The sequence below is a fragment of the Vicugna pacos genome, chromosome 8, assembly GCF_048564905.1.
Source record: "Vicugna pacos chromosome 8, VicPac4, whole genome shotgun sequence".
Taxonomy (NCBI): Eukaryota; Metazoa; Chordata; class Mammalia; order Artiodactyla; family Camelidae; genus Vicugna; species Vicugna pacos.
Genome location: NC_132994.1, coordinates 28,012,315 through 28,029,927, shown reverse-complemented (window position 1 = coordinate 28,029,927; position 17,613 = coordinate 28,012,315). Strand labels below are relative to the sequence as shown.

The window sequence follows — 17,613 nt, the reverse complement described above, 5'->3', positions numbered from 1 at the left end:
AAGGTTGTATGACTGTCCAGCTGCTGAGAGAAATGGAGTTCCTTCAATCTTTTGAAGTACAGCAAAGAATAAATACATAAATAAATGCTTATGGAATTGGAGAGGAACAGAGATTACATTTAAACTTTAACTTGAATGATAATGAAGGGTTTCTCAGTGCTAGGAAAGATATTATGCATAGTATAAAGGCACAAAGAATAGTCAGAGAATAGTATATATGGATAGCAGTCATAGAAGTTATAACAAGGGTTCACATTTTGAAGGGTCCTGTTTGCTGCACATTCTGTGCCTTGAAGGATCTAGTTTGCTTACCCTGAATATTTAAAATTGACAGTGAGAAGTCTTGTGAAGCTATCTGGCCAGGATGTGTCATGATCAGATTCATAGTTTAGGAATAGGAGATTCTGTATTTCTTATCATGAGACTGGAAATTGCAGCACTCATTTACAATACTATTTTAGAAGCTTAATATCAAACACAAAGATGACATATGACAGTGATGATAGTAGATGCTATTAATTTGTTTCAACACATTTGCAAGTACCTACTCTGTATGGTTTATTCTATATAGTTTATAAACATTATCAGTTAAAGATTGTGATTCTGAAGTTACACTATCTGAGTTCAAATTCTAGCTCCATCATTTATAGCTGTGTGAACCTAAGTCTTCTGAAGTCTCTGTTTCCCCATCTATAAAATAGTCTGGTGTGGTTATTATGAACAATTAGGATACTCATATGAAGAATTCACCCTGTGTTTGGTTCATAATAAACACTCTGTAATTGTTGGCTATTTTTATTTGTCTTTATAATTTCTTTGTGTGGTAGTATAACTAACCTTATTTTACAGATGAGGAAATAGAACTCAAAGATGTTAAGTGTCTTCAAAGTTATGTTGCAAATAGTGGCAAAGACACTATTTTAACCCAGGCTTCTGGCCCCAAGCTACATGTTCTGAAAAATGTGCTGCACTGCCTATCCAAGGCTGAGCCATCATCAGAAATTGATGAAGAAACTCACTGGTACTCTCAGATATTTAATTGACCCGCCTAAGAATTTCCAGACTCTAGCCATATTACTCTGATCTTTTCAAAGTGTGTGCTTTGTCCAAATGAAAGCATAAATAGATGTCTATAAAATTGTTTTTAATTTTTGAAAAACAGCTCTGTTGAGGTGTAATTGACATACAATAAACTGTACGTATTGAAAGTTAAAATTTGATAAGTTGGTGTATGTAAACACATGCGAAACCATTGCCACAGTCAAGACAGTGAACATAACTGTCACTTTCAAAAGATCCCTTGTGCCCTCACTACAAGACCTATTTCTCCGTCTACCTACCCTACCACCTCCAAGCATCAACTAATCTGCTTGCTGTCACTATAGAATAGTTTGTTTTTCTTGATTTTTATATAAATGTACCCATGTAGTATGTATTTATTTTTTGTCTGACTTTCTTTCAACAATCATTTCGAGATTCATCTTTTTTTCACATGTCTCAGTAATTCATTCCTTTTTATCGCTGAGTACTATCCCATTGTATGAACATACCACATTTTATTTATCCATTCATCTGTTGATGGGCATTTGAGTTGTTTCTGATTTTAGGCTACTACAAATAAAGCTGCTGTGAGCATTTGTGTACTAGTTTTTGTATGTACATATATTTTTTTCCTCAGGTAAAACCTAGATCATATGTTAAGTGTATGTTTAACTGTTTAAAAGTTGCCAAATTGTTTTCCAAAGAGATTGTACGCTTTTATATACCAACCAGCAGTATGTGTGAGTGCCAGTTCCTTCACATCCTCACCAACACTTGGTAATTTGTGTCTTTTCAGAAAGCTGTCCATCTCATCTAAGTGGTCAAATTTATTGGCATAAAGTTGTTTGCGATGGGCATTTTAAAAAATCTTAGCAATTTTAGTAAGTGGATAGTGTTGTCTCATTGTGATTTTAGTTTTCATTTCCCTAATGACTAATGGTGTTGAGCATCTTTTTTGTGTGCTTGTTGCCATCCAGATATTTTCTTTGATGAAGTGACTATTCATATCTTTTGACCATTTTAAAACCTGGATTGTTTGTTTTCTTAATGCTGTGTTTGGAGAATACTTTATATATTCTGAATGCAAGTCCTTTATCAGATTGTTTGCATCACAGAGATTTTCTCCCATGTTGTGGCTTCTTTCATTTTCTTAATATCTTGAAGATTATGGGTTTTTCATTTTGCTAAGCTCAATTTATCAGTTTGTTTATAGGTTATGCTGTGTTTAGGAAATCTTGGCCTAACTCAAAACCACAAAAATTTTCTCTTTTGTTTTGTTCTACAAGTTTTATAGTTTTAAGTTTTACATTTAGGTCAATGATCCATTTTGAGTTCATTTTTGTATATAGTGGGAGATGTGGATCCAAATTTATTTTTCCATGTGGCTCTTTATTTATTCCAGCATCGTTTACTAAAAGTACTATCCTTTGTCATTTGCATTGCTTTTGAGCCTTTGTCAAAAATCAGCCGTCTGTGTCTGTGAGGGCTTATTTTGGGATTCTTTATTCTTCTGTTCCTCTGTTTACCGTTATACCAGTATCATGCTATTTTGATTTCTCTAGTTTTTAAATAATCCGTGAAATCGGATAGTTTTAGCTCTCTTACATTAGTCTTCTTTTTCAGAGTTGTTCTGACTTTTCTGTTTTTAGTTTGCTGAGAGACTTTCTTTTTAGTAGAGAATGGATATGGAATTTTGTCAAGTTCTTTTTCTACATCTATTGAGATGATCATACGATTTTTCTATTGGTTTATTGTTATGTTGAATTACACTGAATTTTGAATGTTAAACTAACCCTATAGTCCTGTGATAATCCATAGTTGGTAATGATAAATTATTATGTTATAGAATTAGATATACTAAAGTTTTGTTTATAGTTTTTTTTTTTCCTATGTTCATGAGGGTTATTGGACTATAATTCTGTTTCATCTGGTTTTGGTGTCATGGGAATACTTACCTCATAGAATGATTTGGGAAGTATCCTCTTTTCTGCAATTTTTCTGAATAGTCTAAAATGCCACACAAAAAAAGTTCATATTATTTCCTTCTTAAATGTTAGGTAGAATTTACCAATGAAATTATCTGGGCCTGGAGTTTTCTTTGTGAGAAGGATTTTAATCTCAGTCTTAATTTATTTAATAGATATAGAATTATTTAAGTTTTATATTTGTTCTTGATTGAGCTTTGGTAATTTGCGTCTTTTCAGAAAGTTGTCCATTTCATCTCAGTGGTCAAATTTATTGGCATAAAGTTGTTTATAATATTCCCTTATTATTATTTTAACATCTGTAGCATCTATAGTGATGCCTTCTTTCTCATTCTTGACATTAGTAATTTCTGTCTTCTCTTTTTTTTCCTGATCAGTTTGGCTAGAGACTAATCAATTTTATTGATCTTCTCAAAGAATGAGCTTTTCTGTTTTCCATTTTATTGATATCCACTTTGATCTTTACTGTTTATTCAGCTTACTTTGGTTTTAATTTTTTCTTTTTCTAATAATTTTATTTTAAAAGATGAAGCCATACATTGGAAACTTTCTTTTTTCATGTAGGTGGTTAGTGCTATATATTTCCCCCTAAGTATAAGCATTCACAAATTCTGAGATGCTAAGTTTTCATTTTCCTTCAATTAATAATACTTATAAATTTCCATTTTGATTTCTTTTTTTCTTCCATGGGTTATTTAGGAAGTATGTTATTTAATTCTAAATATTTGGATATTTTCTAAGGATTTTTCTGTTAAGGAGTTCTAATTTAATTCCAATGTGATCAGAGAACATGTTTTGTATGAGTTGCTTTCTTCTCAATTTATTGAGACTTGCTTTATGGCCCAGAATATGATATGTCTTATTAAATGTTCCATGAGCACTTGAAGAGAATATGTATTCTCCTACTGTTGGATGAATAAATGGCAGTGAGGTGAAATTAGGTGATAGCTCTGTTCAAGTCTACTATAGCCTTGCTGATTTTCATGCCTATGTATTCTATCACATATTGGAGAGGGATATTGAAATCTCTGACTAAAATTGCAGATTTGTTTATTCCCTTTGCATGTCTATCAGTTTTTGCTTCATGTATTTTGAAGATCTGTTATTGGGTATATAAGTATTTAGGATTATTATGCCCTAATGATTAATTATCCTCTTTGTTATTATGAAATGATTGGTTCTTTATTCCTGGTAATATTTTCGGCTTTTAAATCTATTTTTTCTGAGATCAATATAGCCATTACATTTTCCTGCCATTAATTCCATCCAGTGTTTGTTGACTCCCAGACATCATAGTTTTCATCTCTAAAAACTTTTTATATAGAAGATTGTAGGACAAATTAATTAACCATTCTGTGTATTTTCTTCTCTATTGAAAGGACATATTAATAGTGTCTACACCATAGAATTGTTTTGAGGATTAAGTCAATAAATATATCAAAGTGCTTACAATCGCATATGTCACAGTGTAAACTGAACAAACATAATCTATAGCTGTTATTCCTACTATTATGGCTGCCTTTTCAGAAAAGTATTTTTAAAAATCCAGAACATATTGAAACAGAATTTCCTACTGATTTACATCTCCTGGGACTTTCTTGTTTGCACTTTCAGTAGTCATCTTCAACCTAAATAAACTAGGCTATCATCATATAAACTCAAAAGATACCTGTTTAATTTGTTTCCTTACATTATTAACTTGTTTTGGACTTAAGATTGTATACAAAGATATAGGTATAGGCTCATTATCATATTTTTCAATTAGTGAATTTCAGTTCACAAATACATTCGAATTGTACAATAGTTGAGTTGTTCCAGCTGCACACACTTAGTTTAAATATAGGACACATTGAGAAACTGAACAAATCAGTCATTTGTTTTTTCAATCAAAGGAAGTAAAGTTTGCATTTAATGTATTGTATGGGACCTTCACATTGTTATCATTTATAATGGGTCATGTTGTGTTTTAGATTGGACAGCTGGCTTTTAAAGGAATGAGGAGACTCAATAGAATCCAGTCAATTGTGTTTGAGACTGCCTACAACACCAATGAGAACATGCTGATTTGTGCCCCTACTGGGGCTGGAAAGACCAACATTGCAATGCTTACAGTTTTGCATGAAATTCGCCAACATTTTCAACAAGGTGTTATCAAAAAGAATGAATTTAAGGTATGAAATTAACAAGTCAGACAACAGCTTTTTAAATTGTAAAATTTAAAATCATTTTGCAGTTGTACATGTTATAAGAAATCTGGATGTTTTAAAGGATATTATACATGAAGTCATGTAAAGTGATGCTTGGTTTAATTTATTACTTTTAAGGCAATCCCTGTTTATGTTATGAAAATCCCATTACCCCTGTGAGAGCTATGAAAATACACTTAGCTTTGAAGCACCAGTTCTCAAAGTGATGAGGCTGTGTAAACAAATTCCATTGTCCTTTAAACAGCTGCACACTTACCCAACAAAGATAAGTATTTTTCATATGTCACTATTAAGACTTTTCACTCCAAGTGGCTAGAATCATATTTCACAATAAGTAGTGACTTGTACTGACTGCTGTTAAACAAATGACATTGTGGTTTTTCCTCATTCATCAAGCTAGTGTTTCTTTGGCACAGATTGTATATGTTGCTCCAATGAAAGCCTTGGCAGCTGAAATGACAAATTACTTCAGCAAACGTCTGGAGCCACTGGGCATCGTTGTGAAAGAATTGACTGGTGATATGCAGTTGTCAAAAAATGAAATTTTACGAACTCAGGTATGTTGTCTACTTAGATTTTTGTTTGTTTACTGCCATTCTCTTTTTTTTCAGGTAATTGTGAAAATTATTAAACAATTATACCTTAAGTAACTATAAAACATCATACAAATGTAACATGAACTTCTTTTATTTGTAAGCACATCTTATCCTCTACAGAAGAGTTTTTTGCTGGTGCTTTGTTCTATCATATCCCATCTAACTTCCAATAACTTTTGTTGTGTCTTGAATATTGTTAGATTCCTGGTGTGGATTTTAAGTCATTGACAGTAAGTGTTGTTCTTTTAAATAGTAGGCGATGAGGATGTGAATAAGGCCAGACTTTAAGAGCAGGAGAATATATAAATTAAATGATCCCACTGGCATTCTAAACTATTCCATAAGGATGGTTTAACGTATATAAAAAAATTTTTAGTCATTCTTTATCATGCACTGTAAATAGCACTGTCCTAAGTGAAATGTCTGACAACTAAGGTAATTAAGTTATAGTTTCTGCCTTCAAGGACCTTATATTATGATTGAATAGACAAAAACTATATTAGCACTACAACTAGATTATCATTAGTGGATGCAACATGTGAGTAAGATCATGTCCATAGTGCTTTTAAAAAGATAAAATAGTGGATAACCACATGTTAATGGGACAGTTCAGAGGAGTTTAATGGAAAATAATGATGTAGTTTTTGAAACAATGAGTAGACATTGATTTAACACATAATTGGAGGGTGTCCTCATTTCCTAGGGCCTCCATAACAAATTATCACAAGCTTGCAGACTTAAAATAGCAGGAATGTAATTCTCTCATAGTTCTGGAGGTCAGAAGTCTACAATCAAGTTGGCAGTAGGATTTAGTTCTTTCTGGGAGCTCTGCTAGAGTATTCTTTTCATGTCTCTCTCCTAGTTTTTGGTGGCTGCCAGCAATCATTGGCTTTCCTTGGCCTGTACACACATCACTCCAGTCTTTGTCTCAGTCTTCACATGGACTTTTCCCCTGCATGTCCTTTCCCCTGCTCTTCTAGGAACACTATTCACTGGATTTAGGATCCACCCTAATACAATATGATCTTATCTCAAGGTCCTTACTTTAATTATGTCTGCAGAGATCCTTTTTCCAAATAGGGTTACACCACTATTTTGGGGTAGACGTATCTTTTTGGGTGCCACCATTCAGCCCACTGCAGCAAGGATACCAAGAACACTGAAGCATGTAGGAAGGATAGAAAATCAGGTTCTAGTTAAATGTGTTTGGACTTGATAAGGATAGAGTGCATTATAGTTGACATTTATGTCAATTTTACCAATTATTCTTAAGTTTGCCTTTTATAGACACTTGTAAAAGAAATCAAATCTTAAGATTTGTATACAGCCATGTTCACTGTAGTATTTTTTTTAAAATATAACAGAAAGATTAGGAAGAAATTAAATATCCATGAATAGAAGACTAGTTAAACAATATGATATTTCACTTGATAAAATAAATACTCCTTAAAATGATTTTTAATTTCCTGCTTTCTCTACTTTTTCCACTTTTGTAATTTTTAATAGCTTTTTAATGATTCCCATTGTATTTTTTCTGGTAAGTTTCCCAGTAATTAATACAATTAAGTATAACCATAAATTTTCCTTGTCATTTAAAAAATATATTTTCAGTGTTGTTTATCTTCTTTTTTTTAATATGGGAAAGCAAATTAATCTTATTGCAAATTCTCTGTCATGCTGTCCTGATCAAATTATTTCCTTGCTCATAAACTTTTATTGGCTCTTTATTGCTTATTGAATTAAGTCCAACTACTTAGCTTTTTAAGAATCTTGTATAAATTAAGTATAATACAAGATGTGATCTATTTTGTGGTTCACCAGGGATTGTCAGGTCTAGCGGCAGTCATGATTTTATTGAGGTTTGATGCAAAATTTCCTTTTACAAGACAGAATTGTCTAATTCTAAGCTTTATTGTCAGGAGGAATGGTCTGGGTAGGCAACACATACTTCTTTAACATTCAACTGAAAAGCAACTCTGAACAATTTAGTAAGTTTGTCATCATTGAAAAAAACTTTTTCAACTTTATTTTTCGTTGTTCTACATCTACCATTAATTTCAAACTTCTCTCCCTAAATATACTCTTTATCAAGATTTACTGTTTTACAATATTCATTTTGCTTTTCAGTGGTTCCATTGAGCAGTTATACTTTTTCTTATACTCTTGTCTTTCCTCAACTCAGATTATCCCTTCTGCATTTTTTCCTGATGTCATAAATGCAGTGTTACTTTGAATTTCAGTGAAAACACTGATGAGAAATTTTAGAAAAGATTTCTCTTTTCCTGGCAATAACTGTATCAAAGCAAAGCATTTGCTCTGAGTTCTGACCTCCTTGGTTACATTTATTCCTAGGTATTTTATTTCTTTGGGTGCTATTTTTAAAGGGGATTGTTTCTTTACTTTCTTTTTCTGTTGATTCATCATTATTGTAAAGAAATGCAACTGATTTTTGAATGTTAATCTTGTAACCTGCTACCTTGCTGAATTCTTCGATCAGCTCTAGTAGTTTTTATGTGGACCTTTTAAGGTTTTCTGTATGTAGTAACATATCATTGGCATATAGTGACACTTTTACCTCTTCTTTTCCAATTTGGATCCCTTTTATTTCTCTCTCTCGCCTGATTGCTATGGCTAGGACTTCCAAGACTATGTTGAATGGGAGTGGTGATAGTTAGCAGGTAGCCTTGTCTTGTCCCAGATTTTAGTGGGAAGCTCTTGAGTTTTTCACCGTCGAGTACTATGCTGGCTGTAGGTTTGTCATATATAGCTTTTATTATGTTGAGATATGTTCCCTCTACACCCACTTTGGTGAGAGTTTTTATCATAAATGGGTATCGAATTTTATCGAATGCTTTTTCTGCATCTATTGAGATGATCATGTGGGTTTTGTCCTTTCTTGTTGTTGTGATGAAATCATTCTCCTTTTTTAAAAAAAATGTATTTGTTCATGCTCACATTGGACTGAGTTTATCTGTACAGCTTTGGGAATTGAGATGGGTTATTTCAGGTTTTGTTTTTGTTTCTATCTTGGCTGGGGGTGGAGGGAGATTCTGTTCGAATCTGTTAGGCTCAGGCAGCATCAAAGGGGACTCTGAAGTTCTGTTGTATTATTCTGCTAGATCAGATCTCATCCAGCGACCTTAGTTGGGAAGGTGTGTGTGGTGTGCACATGTATGTGCTTACATCGCACTCAGTATTCATGTCACACTATCTCAATTTACTATTCTCCTAATGGAATTTTTCCTATCGTATATATTTTATTAATTATTTTACTGAGAATATGTATGTACTTAGGGGTAGAAGATAGGAAAAAAAGGGGAGAAGAAGAAATGGGTTAGAAATTACAAATGCTTACTTAGATGTAGCTTTGTCTGGATATCTGTGTGTATGTTTCATTTAATAATGCTGCTTTTCTGTATAAAATCTGAGAATGTCTTTATTTCATCTCCATTTCTAAAGGATACTTTTGCTGGATATAGATTTGTAGGTTGTAAGGTCTTTTCTTTTACCACTTGAAAAATGTCCCACTTTTTCTGGCCTCCAAGATTTCTGAAGAAATATCCACTGCCATTCAAATTATTGTTCCCTTATAGGTAGTATGTTGTTTCCTCCTCTTTGATCTCCTTTTGAGTCTTTGTCTTTGGTTTCCAGAAGTTTGATTATGATGTGTCTAGATTTCTTTTGGTTTATCTTGTTTGGTCTTTGTTCAGCTTCTTGAATCTGTAGGTTTATGTCTTTTGTCAAATTTAGGAAATTTTTATTCTATATTTCTTTAGCCCTTTTACTCTTGCTCCTCTCCTTCATGGACTCCACTAATAGGAATGTTAGATCTTTTCTTATTGTCCCACAGGAGCCTGAGATCTATTTTTTGTTTGTTTGTTTGTTTGTTAGTATGTTTTCTCTGTTCTTCAGGTTGGATAAGCACGATCCATCTTTTCAGTCCATTGATTTTTACATCTGTTGTCTGCATTCTTGCTGTTGAGCCCTACCAGTGAGTTTTAATTTAGATTGTTGTATTTTTCAGTTCTAAATTTTCTTTTTGGTTTTCTTTGTATCTTCTTTGCTGAGACTTTTGTTTGTCTCATTTGTTTTGAGTGTGATTGAAACTTCTCCTTGAAGGATTTTTACGTTAGTTACTTTAAAGACCTTGTCAGATAACTCCAACATTTTTGTCATCTCAGGTCTCTTTTGCATGTCTTTTCTCATAGAGTTGAGATTTTCCTGGGTTTTGGTTTGTATGTTATTAATACATATATCCTATACTTTGGGGGTATTATGTTACATGACTCTGGTCCTTATTGGAATCTTGTTATTTCTTACTGTTTGGCTGGGATAGTTGTCAGGACTTTTTTCACACATGTCCGCACACCCTCAGTGCCAGTCTCAGTGCACAATGGGGTTGGGGAGGAACAAGTTCTTTTTTTCTCATGTTTTTTGGTTGGTGGTGTCAAAACATTTCTGTTCATCAGGACTGCTCCATCTCAGTACTTTGGCAAGAGAAATTTCTTGTATCTTGGGTGTTTTGCTTTCCTTGGAGGTGGGTTCTATACTCTTTTGCTTTCCTAGTTTTAAGCTTTTTCAGCACTTGGCTAGGATATATTGGAGTCAAAGAAAGAAACCATGGGGAACTCATTGTCTGGCTGCTCCTTGAATTCTGAGGTCCCTATGCAGTCCCACTTCTTACCTCCAATTTTCAGAGTCTTCTGATGTCTCTTTCACATATTTTGTCTAGGGTTTTTAGGTGTAATAAATGAGAGGAAGATAAAATGTGTCTGCTCTGCCTTGTCCAGCCATACAGACTTAAAATTATAATGTAGTCAAATTAATCAACATCCTCTCTGGCTTGTGCCTTTTTTGTTTGTTGTATTTTTTTGAAATTACTACAGGCATACTTTGGAGAGATTGCTGGTTTGGTTCCAAATGACCACAATAAAGCAAATATTGCAATAAAGTGAGTCACACGAATTTTTTGGTTTCCCAATTCATATAAAAGTTGTATTTACACTATACTGTAGTATATTATGTATGCAGTAGCATTATGTCTTAAAAATACTGCAATATCCTTATTTTAAAATGATTTATTGCTAAAAAAGGCTAACCGTCATCTGGCAGTGCAGGGTTGCCACAAACCTTAAATTTATTTAAAAAAAAATGCAGTGTCTGCAAAATGCAACAAAGCAAAGCACAATAAAATGAGGAATGCCTCTACTTTAACCCAAGTTTATAATATCTATCTTCCATATTTTTCTTCTAATAGATTTAAATTTTTGTTTTTCACATTTAAGTCTTGAATCTCTCTGAATTTTGATTATTAATTTGGTGAAGGCAGTGTTCTAATTTCATTTCTTTTTAGCCTAAGGAAAGCCAACTATTTCACCATCATTTTCTCTCTGTACTTTACTGGTAAATTTATTATGATATTCTAATTCGACTATTGTCTTGTGGCTGTTGCTAAGCTTTCTATTGTTACACTGATGTAGGTGTATGGCCTGGCCTCAGGGCTACACTGTTTTAATTACTGTTATTTTAGAGTAAGTCTTGAACATAAGACAGATTCCACCATCTTATTTTATTCTCATTTTTGAGAGTAGCTGTAGCTATTCTTCAACCTTTACTTGAGCATTTTCATTTTAAATCAGATTCTAATTTCATTACATCAAAGGATCTGTTGGGATTTTGTAAGGATTGCATTGAATATATGGAACACATTGGGGAAATCTCTGTTTCCTTCCCTTTTAGAATATTACAAATATGTCATGTGTCCCCATGTTCTGGTGTTCAGTATTGGTGATTTCCATATTTTTGCTGGAGTTCCTACTGTTTGCTTTGCCTGTTAGTGCAGGACCCTGAAAATAATCGTACAAGCTGAAACCATGCAACATGACCTTAATAATGGAAAAAAACTGTTTTCAGAGGGATTTTGAGCAGCAAGCTATAATCAAACACATTCATGTTTTTACAGCAAAACTTGCCACACCAAATGTAAATTTATACATCAGTCCAGGTCAGGTTTTGCCATGCAAGATTAAAAAAAAATACTTTGTCTTTTAGAGTTTTTTTTTTTAATCTTTGAATTGGAGCTATGATTATGGACCTGCATTAAGAGGTGTCTATGAGAAAATGCATTCACATTAACAAATTTGGAGGCCAGAAATATAACACTGCTTTTGGTTAGTTTTGGAAGCATTGGTAGGGATCTGGGGTTCCTTTCTGAATTTGTGACCTTCATTTTATCCTCTATTTGTCAGAAATTCAGAACCTTGGATAAGGAACTCCTGTAGAATAAGATTTAGGTGTGAGGTAGAACATAATATAATTGTGTTGCATCCTGAGGTTTGAAGCAAACTTACAATAGGCATTTAACTTTTATTTTCTGTAACTGAATTAATGCTAAACTGTATAGAAATAAAATGGATCCAATTTCAGTTTTTAACATATTTCATTTTATTATAATTGAAAAAATTCTGCTTTGTTTCATTTTATGTAGTTTAAATGAAAAACTGGAGTCATTAGTATCTTTATTGGTCATACAAATGAATCTCTTCATCTTGAGGCAAATTTTACTGTATAAACCTGGATTTATATTGGAAGTGAGCGCGAAGGAATGACCTCGCGGCACTGTTCTCAAACATATATGGATCATAGACCAGTGACAATCTCATAAAAAACAATGGATCCTCTCCCCTGGAGTTTGGATTGGAGGAGCAAATACACACACATATATACAGTTCTGCACAGTCTATTCTAATGGTTTACTCCTTTTAAATGAAGCACCCCTTGTGACCATTCTTACATAAAGCAGAAGGTGCCATAATTTGGGATTATAATCCTAGAGTGCCTCTGTTGGTCACATCATTCTCTGGCCCTCAGACTTGCATGGCCCTCAGTTTTAGTGGGACACTACAGATTTTAGCTGTGCGGTGATGGCCCTTCCTGGTTATTTTCCTGTAGTGGGAATCAAGTATTTTATATGAGTGTGGCAAGCAAGCAAGTAAATAAATAAATAAATGAATAACCAACCAACCAACCAACCTTCAATAATACCATTATATTGTTAGCTGTGATACAAAAGCAGCTGAAAAGTTTTGTAAACTTTATTCTATAAAAAATGTGCAGTTATAAAGAAACATAGATTTGGTTAGTGAGATTCCTATTTTATAAAAGTTAGAATGATTCTTGGAGACTCTAGGGCAAATATGTCTCATGAGTCTTAATGGTACAGCCTTCGTTTTTCATAGGTATTGGTATATAGCCAGTAATATATGCTAGTTCTGGGAAAACCGAATTGTCTTGGGAGGCATAATTTACTCTTAAACAGACAGTTCCTCTAAACCTAAGGTGTGTTTGAATGGGGCAGGGACTTCATAATTCAAACACATCTTCAATTTCTTCTCCCAAGGTATCCACAGAAAAATAAGGGCATTCTATATATTCATTAGTATCTGTGATATTTTTTGAAATTGTGAATTTATTCATATCACTTAACTCTGAACATTTTAGAAAAATCTCTCCTTAAAGGATCTGATGAAAACATTCTATGTTTTTATCTCAATGCTTGCTTGCACTTTCTTGAACAATAGCAAATGCTTATGCATTCTTCAGAAAGTTCTAGTTTAATATGGTGTGATGTCAGTGAGAAAATACAGGCTTACAGTTTTACAAGATCCTGAAAGCTTGATAGGTCAGTTTAATTTCAAGTAGTTCTTGATTTGAAAGCAGATTTTCTATTGTTCAGGGGGCTTTAGTCACTCTTCAAGGAAATTGTTGTCAAAACGGCTCTTGTGTCACAAACACTGCAACAGAACCACAAAGTTGCTATAAACTTAAAATGCAGATCCTGAGCTGGCTAATTTTAGAATTTGTAGAGAACTGTGCTTTTTATAATTTCTATGACTGATCTAAATAGCTTCTCTTGGATGTATAGTTTTCACATTTCTGTAAAACAATAATTTTTATATATCAAAACTAGAAATACGTGAAATCTTAATTTTGCAGAGCTTTGTGCCATTACAGCCGTTGATAATTTTCCTAAAGGAAATTAATGGCACTTGGATTCATTCTTGATTTGAACCTTGGTTAAATTCATTACATAGAAATATTTACTGCCTATTGTTCTTGCATAATCAAAGCTACCAGAATATTAGAGGATATGTCTATTTGTATTATGATAAATATTATATTAGATTGCATATTTTAAACCATTTTGTATCCTAATGGTCATTTTTCTGTGTATTTTGTTGCATACTTTCACATTTCTAACTGGAGCTTTGTGGCATTTTTAAAAATCAATGTGACTTAAAGGTTGATATTATTTTGAGAGTTTCCACAGTCCACATTTTTTCTGATTCCAAAAAGATAACATGCTCATTGTAGAAAAGTTTAAAAAAATACAGAGAATTACAGAGTTTAGTATATAGCCTTTTAATCTTTTTTTCTAGGCAAGGATATATAACTTAAAAATGAAAGTTTGTTGTTTTTATTTTGTTAAATTTTTCCGGTTAATAATTTTGCTTATTATTAAGTATTAGTTCATAGTTCATGACTTTTATTGGATATGCTATGTTAACTGTGCAGTTCTGATGACTTTTACTTAAAAATAACATTTATTTACTCACTTATTCATAGCAGATTAAACAGAGGGGAAAGAGCCAAATAGGATATCTCAGAAACTAAGTTGATATAATGGAGAACAAAATTCTCCCTTCTAGTTTTTAAGTTGATTCTTCATGGACTCCAGGTTAAGAGAGTCCCTCTGCATCCATGTTTATCGATCACATTACCACAAATGTCTTCCTGTTCACTTTTAACCACAAGCATAGACTTAAATTTCTTTAGGTCCAGAGGTTTCTTGGGTCTAATTCCCTTGAAAAGATTCTTTGTCCTTTCTGTTGATGAGTGATAGTGATGATGCTCTCCCCTAGACTTACTCATAGGATGAGCTGTGGGTTATCTAGTTCTTGGTGTTCCAATTATAATTTTTTTCCTCCATTATTCAAAGCACATCTGAATGCAAGCTAATTTTAGATCTTTATATTTTAAAAATAAAATAAGCAACAATTATTTTCTTTGGTACTTTAAATGGTACCTTAATTCTGATTGCTGTCTAATTTATATAATTTTTTTTTATTTTAAAGAAATATTAATCACCTTATCTGTTGTGTGTAAGGCATATTGGGAAGTCACTTGTATTTAAGGTGGGGCCTCTAAAAGCTAATAGTCTAAAAGTATAATATCCGGTCTTTCCTATTTACCTTAGAAACATTTTCATTATATGGTGCTTTTCCCCTTTAAGTTATAGAAAAGTAACATATTTTAAATGTTTTACCGTTGTTACTTGATAGAACACATAAAAGATATATTGAAGTTAGTGCATTGCACATAGTTGGCCTTCAGCAAATGTTAGTCCCTTTCTGCATCTTCATTGGATGTTTTATTCTGCTCCTAACCCACTGTACTTCATGAGAAATCATTCCAGAGTATATGCTTGATAATTTGACTCTTTGAACTATATCTGGCTGTTACAATCCAGGAGAAGAGAAAAATTGGTGTGTGTCTTCCCCCCTACCACCAAGTTTTAGAAGCAACAGCGTAGTTAAGTATGAGCGGTACTTATTTGGCAGTAATTAGAGTAGCCTTTTTACTTATCCCTTCGGCTGAACAGTAATCTGTGGAATTGATTCAAGGAGAAAACCTTTTGAAGACTTGGTTTAAAAGAAGGCTTTTATGTTAAATTTGATCCTTTCTTTTTATAAGAGAATAAAAGCTACTTATTCATCCCTAAATTTGAGACTTTTCTTACTAGAAAGGAAAATAATAATCAATTATATTCTATGGAAAGCACTAGATACTACTACATGTTACATTTAATGCAGGCATACTGGTTGATCTCTAAACATTTTATTTCAGCTTTATTCAGGTATAACTAATGTGCAAAAACTACATATTTAAAGAGTGCAGTTTAATGAGTTTTGACATATGTACATTACCAGTGAAACCATCACTACAAGCAAAATATTAAACATATTCATCAGCCCTAAAGATATTCTCATGTCCCTTGGTAATCTGTCCCTCACCATCTGCCACTCCCATCCCCACACAACCATGAAAATGCTTTCTGTCACTAAAATGAAAGTCAGTTTACATTTTTAAAAATTGTATATAAGTAGAATAATGTGTATGCTTTTTTATCTGGCTTCTTTCACTCAGTATAATTACTTTGATATTAATCCATGTTGCTGTATGTATTAATGGTTTATTCCTTTGTACTGCTAAGTAATATTGTATTTTGCATGGATATACCATGAACTGTTTATCCATTCAATTTTGATGGCTATGTGCGTTGATTCCAGTTTTTGGCTATTACAAGTAACACTGCTGTGAACATTTTTGTACAATCATTTTTGTGGACATAGGGCTTTCATGTTTGGATAAGTACTTAGGAGTATAATTGCTGGGGATGTAGTAGATGCATATTTAACTTTAGAAGAAACTACCAAACTGTTTCCTAAGTGGCTGAAATGCTTTACGTTCCCACCAGCCATGTATGAAAATTCCAGTTCTTTCACATCCTCTGTAATACTGCAACTCTAATTTAAGCCATTCTGGTGGGTACATTGTAGTATCTCATTGTGATTTTAATTTGCATTTCCCTAGTGACTAATTATGTTTAACATCTTTTCATGTGTTTTTTGGCATTTCTTCTTTTGTGATACTTTTCAAATTATTTAACCCGTTTAAAGTATTTTTAAGTGGATGGTGTGTCTTACTATTGAATTGTAAGACTTTTGTATAACCCTAAATACAAGTCCTGTCTTGGATATGTGCTTTGCAAATATTTTCTTCCCATTAGTAGGCTTGCCTTTTCATGTTTCTAACAGTGTCTTTTGAAAAGTAAACACTTTAAATTTTGTTAATATTTTTTATTGAGTTATAATTTTTTTACAATGTTGTGTCAAATTCCAGTGAAGAACACAATTTTTCAGTTATACATGAACATATATATATTCACTGTCACTTTTTTTTTCTGAAACACTTTAAATATTTATAGAGTTCTAATTTATTGACTTTCTGTTTAATAGTGCATTCTTTTTGTATCCTGGTAAAAATATTTACTATGCTCAAGATAAGTAAGTTTTTTTCCTGTGTTTTCTTTTAGAAATTTATAGTTTTAGCGCTTAGTTTTAGGCTGTGCTCTATTTTGAGTTGATTTTTGTGTAAGGTAGAGGTAAGGGTTAAAGTTCATTTTTTTTTCCACGTATGAATATCTCTTGTTCTGACATCATTGGTTAAAAAGGTTCTCTCTTCTCCATTTTCTCCATTGAATTACCTTGGCACCATTACTGAAAACTGATTGACCATATGTGTGGCTCTATTTCTGAATTCTATTCTATTTCATTGATTTGTATGTTTATCTTTATGCCAGTACCATACTGTCTTGATCACTATAACTATGTAATATATCCTAAAATCAGGTAGTATAAGTCCTCCAACTTTGTTCTTTTTAAACGTTGTTTTGATTATTCCCAGTCTTCTCATTTCCATATAATTTCTATATATTTTGGTTGATTTTTGATCACTTTTTTTCCGTCTATTACTACACGATTTTACATAGTAACCAAAGAGTAGAGAGAGAACACATTATAAAAGTGTGAATTGGGGAATTATAGCTGTTTATTTGTAATTATTTTGCAAAACTTGAAACTCCTGAAAATATTGCTTTAATGGGAATGAAAAGCCTAATTGACTAAAAGAGAGTATAAATATTTTGAAAAGTAGGTGAAAATT

The 17,613-nt window shown here is 32.7% G+C and overlaps 1 protein-coding gene across 3 annotated transcripts in view; it reads left to right on the top strand.

Moving 5' to 3' along the window:
* ASCC3 (activating signal cointegrator 1 complex subunit 3) overlaps positions 1-17,613 on the top strand; it is a 301,819-nt gene that overhangs the window by 92,077 nt on the left and 192,129 nt on the right. For all 3 annotated transcript variants that reach the window (XM_015235974.3, XM_072965658.1, XM_072965659.1), the window contains 2 exons: positions 4,997-5,197; positions 5,650-5,790. In XM_015235974.3, coding sequence (XP_015091460.2) covers positions 4,997-5,197; positions 5,650-5,790 — 342 coding nt within the window. The remainder of the gene's footprint in view (positions 1-4,996; positions 5,198-5,649; positions 5,791-17,613) is intronic.